Genomic DNA, 7,264 nt, shown 5'->3' with positions numbered 1-7,264 from the left:
GAGGAAGAGATGTTTTACTTGAGATTTCTTTGCAATAGGAAAAGCCCATAAAAATTTACTATAATCATCCAAAAACAGAACATAATAACGATGGCCTAATGAACTAACGATTGGAGAAGTCCACACGTCACTATGTATAATATCAAATGGAAGATGAGTATAAGATAAAGATTCATAAAAGGGCAATTTAGAATGTTTCCCAATAGAACAAGAAGAACAAAAACTAATACAAGATTTATTACAATTAATAAACTTTTGACTATGAAGATTATGTAGAACTGCATCGCCGGGGTGGCCTAGACGATGATGCCAAATATCAGGAGAAACAGCGGAAAGGGCAGAATGATTGATTGATGACATGGCTTGGTTGTGGGAGAAGAGTGGATAAAGATCCCCCGTGCTGTCACATCTCATTATTTTGACCCCCGTCTGTAAGTCATTAATAGAGAAACCAAATGGGTCAAATTCAACAGAGATCATATTATCAGTTGTAAATTTTCTAACGGAAATTAGGTTTTTGATCATTTTAGGAGCATGTAATACATTATTGAGGCAAAATGGTGGGTGGGGTGAAGGTACAATAGTGCTACCGTGACCAAGTATAGGAATTAAATCACCACTTCCAACAACAATGTTACGATGTTTATTGCTAGAATTGAAATAAGGAGAGAGTATACCTGATTCCGAGGTCATGTGAGATGTAGCACCGGTATCCATATAGTAATTTCCATCCGGTTGAGAAACAGACAGAGCATGCATAGCGGCCTCAATATCGGTTGGAGTGTAGATAGGCGAACCCGCATCCGACATAGCATTGTATGATTGCACCGGCTGTTGGACTGGTCGTGGGCCGAGTATGCTTGTAGGTCGACTTTTGGGCTTGCTTTGCTGGGCCTGTTATGGAGGTCTGGGCTGCCATGGATAATTAGGATATGGGCAAGGTGGTACAGCCCAGCCACCCCATGGATATTGCTGCCAAGTAGAATGCCACTTAGGATGTTGCTGGCCACGTGGTTGCCTGTGTGGCTGGTGTACCTGCTTACGTGGCTGTGACGTGGCATAAACCCCCATACCAGAAATATCACCGTGATCCTTGCCTTTTGCTTTGAACCTTGAATTACGGATTTTGTTAGAGGAGCCACGTTTAAAGGGATAGTGGTCAGTAGTTCATTCAGAAGCAGCCATCATCGCCGAGGAACCCCGAGAACCTCCTGCCTCACGAGCAAGCCGTGCTTTAATGGTGCGCTCGGCCATTTTCAATCGAGATCGACAATTCTCGAACGATGGTAAGGGGTCTTGATTTTGAATATAATCCACCGTACCACTATAAGCTTCTGGTAAAGACCCAGTGAGTCGAAGGACAAGTCGACCATTTGTAACGGGAGCATCAACATCCGCGAGCCGATCCGCGAGAGATTGAAGGTGGTTACAGAAATTATCAATGGAGTCGAAAGACTCAAAATCAGCATTAGCAAAATCTTCTTCAAGATGAGTAGCACGAGAAGCCTTGTTATCTTGGAATAAAGCTTCAAGTCTTTTCCATGCTCCTTCGGCCGTGTCATTACGACGGAGAATAGCATTAAGGAGGTCTTTGGATACCGTACCATATATCCATTGCAACACCACCGCATCAAGACGATTCCAGAAAGCAAGGTCGGCCGATTTGTTAGCCTGAAATGCAGCTTTTGCTATTTCTTTCGTAGGGGGAACCAAATGTTCATACAAATCATGGACCCTAACAAGATTTGTAAATAGGGTAGCCCAAGAGTGATAAAGAGATTGTTCATTGTCTAGTGTGATAGGAATGAGAGATTTCACATTAGTAATGGTAAGAGCTGGATGAAATTTTGGTGTTTCAGCCATGGAGGTGGAGAAGAAGATAATAAGAAAGAAGAGAAAGATGTTTAGGAACGAAACAAGTCTGATACCATGAAGGAAGTATATTCCATGAGTTTGAGCAATCGAAAAGTAGGTCTTATATCTGCCTATTACAAGATGGTCAAAGCTATGATTAAGCCTAGAATAATGCTAGTCTATCAAGATCAATTTACACCTAAGAATATGCTAATTGTATCACATATAAGGTAATTACTAAAGTTACATATATACACTATAATTAGAATATTATTAAAATATAAATCAATATATTGTAATATATTCTAGCAGATATAGATCCAGATCCTATTAGATCTCAAAAGTTAGACCCAAAAACCAAAATATATTGATTAAGCCAAAGTCCCAAACCCAATATATCTGGTTCGGGAGAAAGTTGACGTGTATTCCACATTTGTAATAGGAGTTAAGTCAAAATATTGGTGGAAATAAGTCTTGAGTTTAGTGGACAGGGAGTTGAAGTAGTGCGGTTGGTGAAGAGAGAAAACTACGCTTGATCCCATTCAAGGAGTTGGTGCCCACATTCTAATTGCGTATTCTACTTATCTTATGCATGTAACATTAACTCCATAATGCTCTCCTTACTCCATATCAAAGCCTGAGTTGGTAGAATACTTTGGAATGTTTGGACTGACTGCAAAATTTTTTTTAATGTTTTTATTTTTATATCACTCCCATCCAAGTAAATATTCCATCAATCAATAGTATTTTTATCCATTAAGTATGTCTTGAACTTTACTAAAAACTTGTAACACATAAAAACAAATGGAGTTAAGGTTATTAATTTTATTCAACCAAGTATTTAAATTTTAATACGTTGTAGTTGTTTAATAAGTTTTCTAGATTTATATTAAGCTGTAATAAATTAAATTTCAAAGTATTCTCATCAAAACATTAATTAGACTAATTATTTACTCCCTTCGTTTTGTCAACTTTATTTTTTCACGTATTTCAAAGCAAATTTTAAGGCTCGATATTTCATAGTACTACGCATAATAAAAAATTGTAAAAGTTAATCATCATCATCATCATCATACCTAATATCCCGCTCGAGAGTAGGATTTAGGTGAGGAAAGTTGACAAAACACCCATATCCGTACTCTCTTCATAGGGAGAACTAGAAGAAAGCTATTGAATTTACCCCAAACAGAAGAAACCCTGCATAAAAGGAAAAAATTGTAAAAATTATATATTAAAATTATTTGCATCAGGACGAATATAACAAGATGCTATATGAATATATTTTATCTTGAGTATATACTTTAAAAGACAAATTTAAATTTATGTCTCATAAAGTGAAAAAAAACTTAAAGTGGAGAAATAAAAAGGAATAGAAAAAGTAGTTATTTAGAAGCATTTTTTAAAAAACCAATCCATGAACATTAATTAAGTTTTTTACTTTTGAAAAATAACGAATTTTAAAGTTCAGATAAAAATTTTAAAAATATTTCCTAACAACTTAAGAAGTAAATGATTTCCTACAAAATGTTTGTTCTCTTAAATCTCTTCTTGATAATTAAAAAATCAACGGGAAGCGTCGTTATTATTTTTATTTTCATGTGAGATGTGAGCATGTGTAGGACACATGAAGCGAAACTCCACGAAAATGTGATGATGTTTCATGGGTCCACTTACCCAACTTTTCACCAACTCCAAACCGGTTAAAGTTACCGGTCTAATAACCTCCCACTATCTTATTTCATTATTCAAAAAGAGATACTAAACCGGTACTTCTAGTTCCATATATTTTGTGACCAAAATCTTAAAAACATTTCAGGCTTGAAACCACAAAAGAAAGAGATCAAGAAACATAAGTAGAATAAAAAATACCACAAAAATGGCTGATGTCGTAGTAGAGAAGCAAATCACAAATGTATACAAGCAAGAAGAACAGCAACAAACTAAAGAAATCAAGCATTCTGAGGTTGGACATAAGAGTCTTCTTCAAAGTGATGCTCTATATCAGGTATCCAATCATTCACATATTCAATTTTAATCATGGATTAAAGCTAGTTTAGTTGGTTAAGTTTTTTTTGCAAATTATAACACGTATTGAATTCAAAATATAATAATCTGAATCTGAGTTTTGAATCATTTTATAATTTGCAGTATATTCTTGAGACTAGTGTCTATCCAAGAGAACCAGAGCCCATGAAGGAGCTCAGAGAAATCACCGCTAAACATCCATGGTATTTTTTTTTATCTCAATTACATCATACTTTTTATTTCCGATTCACACCCATTGCCGATTTTTAAACTCTATTCAATACACTACTTCAATCTAAATCTAAATATGTATAATTGTGTATAATTAAAATTATTAAATAATAATATTAATAAAATTTTCATTGAGAAGAATCAAATGAATCTCATTTGCCTAATAGAAATAAAAAAAATAATCTACAAATCAAATAGGAGTGTCGGACAAGTGGTTTGAATTGGAGGGAATACGATTATTGATTGATAGTGAATTTGGTAGTTTTCAGAATTGAAGTTGGGTGATTAAATATATGATTAATTATTTATTTTCGATTGCATGCATCAGGAATCTTATGACAACATCTGCAGATGAAGGGCAATTTTTGAATATGCTTATTAAGTTGATTAATGCAAAGAACACCATGGAAATTGGGGTTTACACTGGTTACTCTCTTCTTGCTACCGCTCTTGCACTTCCTGATGATGGAAAGGTAATTTATCAACTCAATAATTACGTTTGAATTTATGAATTATGAGACTGAATTACCGAATTAATTAAAGTGGTTGATTCGTAGAGAACTACAGATTTCATTCCATTCTTAGTAGATGTACTATGATTGTGATTGGGGTTGCCACATTTGGTTAAATTGATTTATTTTTGCAGATATTGGCAATGGATATAAACAGGGAAAATTTTGAATTGGGTTTACCAGTGATGCAAAAAGCTGGTGTTGCCCACAAAATAGATTTCAGAGAAGGTCCTGCCTTGCCTCTTCTTGATCAATTGCTTGAAGATGTAAGTTTTTACTTTTAATATCCTTCTCTTTTATTTCTTTTAATATTTTTGGCTTCCTTTTAGTAATTAAGATTTTTAGATATTCATTTCTGATTATATTCTGGAATTAGTTTAGCAAAATCGTCCACATAGCTTAGATTTACAACAATGTTGATAATCTCAATGCCATTAATTGACTCCGACATCGGGTGGGGTTTGGGGTAGATTTGAAGGAGGTAAATTAGGTTGATATAAGACCAAACATGAAAGTTGCATCTTTTTTGTTTGAACTGTTGACTTTTTGTATGGGGTAGATTTGAATGAGGTATATTGGCACTATATTTCTAAATAGTTGTGGTTGTGGGGTATATCATGTAATACTTCCATGTGATATGAGAAGGTATATTGAGATGGCTGATTAGCCAAGTCGTTTTGAAAGCGAATTAAGACATTACAATACTTTTAAACATATTTGATGATGTTTTTGAGTAAATGTGGCGATTGAAATGTTGGTAAAATCCCGATCTAATATGTATGTGTAAAACGAAATTGTAGAATTCATATTGTTTGGTTGATATTTGGGATCAATTATAATCCAGTACATTTGGGAATATACGCCTCCAGCTAATGAGAAATTTACTTCAAGCATGATCCTATATTCCTACTGCACTTGAAAAACATACCCTTATTTTGATTGTAAAACATGTAATCTTGGCATGTAATAGTGTGAGTTAAGATTCTCCCTCTTAAAAGGCAACAATTACCAACTGGATTTGTTGTTTTCTCAATATCTAAAAGTGTTTTTCGTTTATAAACATAAATACAAAAATAAAACACGTATGAGTTTGCTTATTTGATCAAATGTAACCCAATCGATGTTTAGCATCGTAAGTTAAAACAAGATAAACGTGATACACAATCTAGACACAATTTTTGAGTAGAAGAATAAATGTTGATGGCATATATTACCTTTTCTTTAGTGCGTCGTTTCTAAAGAAGCCTTGTGTTTTTCTCAGTTTTTGCTTAGGAAGGGTCATCATCGAGTGTACCCGTGTTTATAAAGCTATTGAACTTCTAGCTTCCAACCACAAAGACAATATCATTCCTGTTAATTTGTTTACCTAAGTAAAGTATTGTTCACCTAGTATTTAATTATTGTATTAACACGGGATTATTGCTTGATCTATGCTATTTTACATAATCGAAAGGGAATTTGTAGAGAAGGCCGATTGACCTAATGGCTTATTAACCTAGCAATTATTAACCTAGTAATTTTTTCATCCCTTTTTCTATTTGTGGAAATTTGTTTTTATCTCATATGTTTGTCTTCTATAAATTAATTATTCAGCACCTAAATAAGTACTCTAACCAATTTGGACACCATGACTTACCAATTTGTACACTTAAAATATGACTTATGGACGGAGTATGAGTTGTGTATACAATAAGTCAATAACCACTAGGTTGTCAACAATAATACAACTCACTTGTCTTGTTTGTCCAATTATATGAACAGAATATTCAAACATTTCTTTTACATTTTCAAAATGTCACCAACCATATTATCATACCACTTGCAATTTTTTATCTTAATTTATGAATTGACAGCCCAAGAATCATGGATCATATGATTTCATTTTCGTTGATGCGGACAAAGACAACTATTGGAACTACCACAAGAGGTTGATTGATCTTGTAAAGGTAGGAGGACTTATCGGCTACGACAACACCCTATGGAACGGCTCTGTGGTTGCGCCACCAGATGCTCCGATGAGGAAATACGTTAGGTACTACAGAGACTTTGTGTTGGAATTCAACAAATCTATTGCTGCTGATCCGAGAGTCGAAATTTGCCAGCTTCCGGTAGGTGACGGTGTTACCCTATGTCGCCGAGTTAACTGATTTTTCTCAACAATCACGGTCGCCATCACTCACCAACTATTGGAAAGCTTTTTTTTTTTTTTTTTTTTTTTTTTTTTTTTTTTTTTGCAGTGTTATGCATATTTACTATACTCTTGTTTGTATAATTGATTATTGAATGATATGATATGAACCAACAGACAAACTGATGCTGTGGCATAGGTCTGTAATAATTAGAGTTTTTGTTACAGTTCTATTTTTTTTTTCTTCAGTCAACCATTAGTAAAGAAGGAATCTCGTAGAGTGTTGCTAAACTTCGTCATCCCTTTTTATTTTATCGCCACTCCTTTTTATTTTATCGCCACCTCTTTCTTAAGGAAATTACAAATTTGTCCTTTGATTTTTAAAAAATTACAATTGTGCCACTCATTTCAAATTTCTTATTTATAATAATAATAATAATTATTATTATAATAATAATAATAATAATAATAATAATAATAATAATAATAATAATAATAATAATAATAAAAATAA

The 7,264-nt window shown here is 33.7% G+C and overlaps 2 protein-coding genes across 2 annotated transcripts; one reads left to right on the top strand and one right to left on the bottom strand.

Annotated features, from left to right (window-relative positions):
• Positions 1-1,167: 1,167 nt before the first annotated feature.
• LOC130805638 (uncharacterized) lies at positions 1,168-1,863 on the bottom strand. The gene has a single exon (XM_057670423.1). It carries the CDS (start codon positions 1,861-1,863, stop codon positions 1,168-1,170), a length of 696 nt encoding a protein of 231 aa, XP_057526406.1.
• Positions 1,864-3,483: 1,620 nt separating this feature from the next.
• On the top strand, positions 3,484-7,055 carry LOC130806664 (caffeoyl-CoA O-methyltransferase 5). The gene is made up of 5 exons (XM_057671826.1): positions 3,484-3,859; positions 4,003-4,082; positions 4,439-4,583; positions 4,757-4,888; positions 6,476-7,055. Exons 1-5 carry the CDS (start codon positions 3,731-3,733, stop codon positions 6,767-6,769), a joined length of 780 nt encoding a protein of 259 aa, XP_057527809.1. The 5' UTR covers positions 3,484-3,730; the 3' UTR covers positions 6,770-7,055.
• The last annotated feature ends 209 nt before the right edge of the window (positions 7,056-7,264 follow it).

Source organism: Amaranthus tricolor, chromosome 2 (assembly GCF_026212465.1).
Source record: "Amaranthus tricolor cultivar Red isolate AtriRed21 chromosome 2, ASM2621246v1, whole genome shotgun sequence".
NCBI classification, from domain to species: Eukaryota; Viridiplantae; Streptophyta; class Magnoliopsida; order Caryophyllales; family Amaranthaceae; genus Amaranthus; species Amaranthus tricolor.
This window is presented reverse-complemented; position numbering and strand designations above follow the sequence as displayed.

Bases quoted from the DNA above. Each gene is read 5' to 3' on its own strand.
- LOC130805638 (XM_057670423.1), bottom strand. From the start codon at position 1,863: ATGGCTGAAACACCAAAATTTCATCCAGCTCTTACCATTACTAATGTG.
- LOC130806664 (XM_057671826.1), top strand. From the start codon at position 3,731: ATGGCTGATGTCGTAGTAGAGAAGCAAATCACAAATGTATACAAGCAA. The intron at 4,083-4,438 runs GTATTTTTTTTT...TGCATGCATCAG, and splicing joins ATCACCGCTAAACATCCATG to GAATCTTATGACAACATCTG. The intron at 4,889-6,475 runs GTAAGTTTTTAC...ATGAATTGACAG, and splicing joins TTGATCAATTGCTTGAAGAT to CCCAAGAATCATGGATCATA.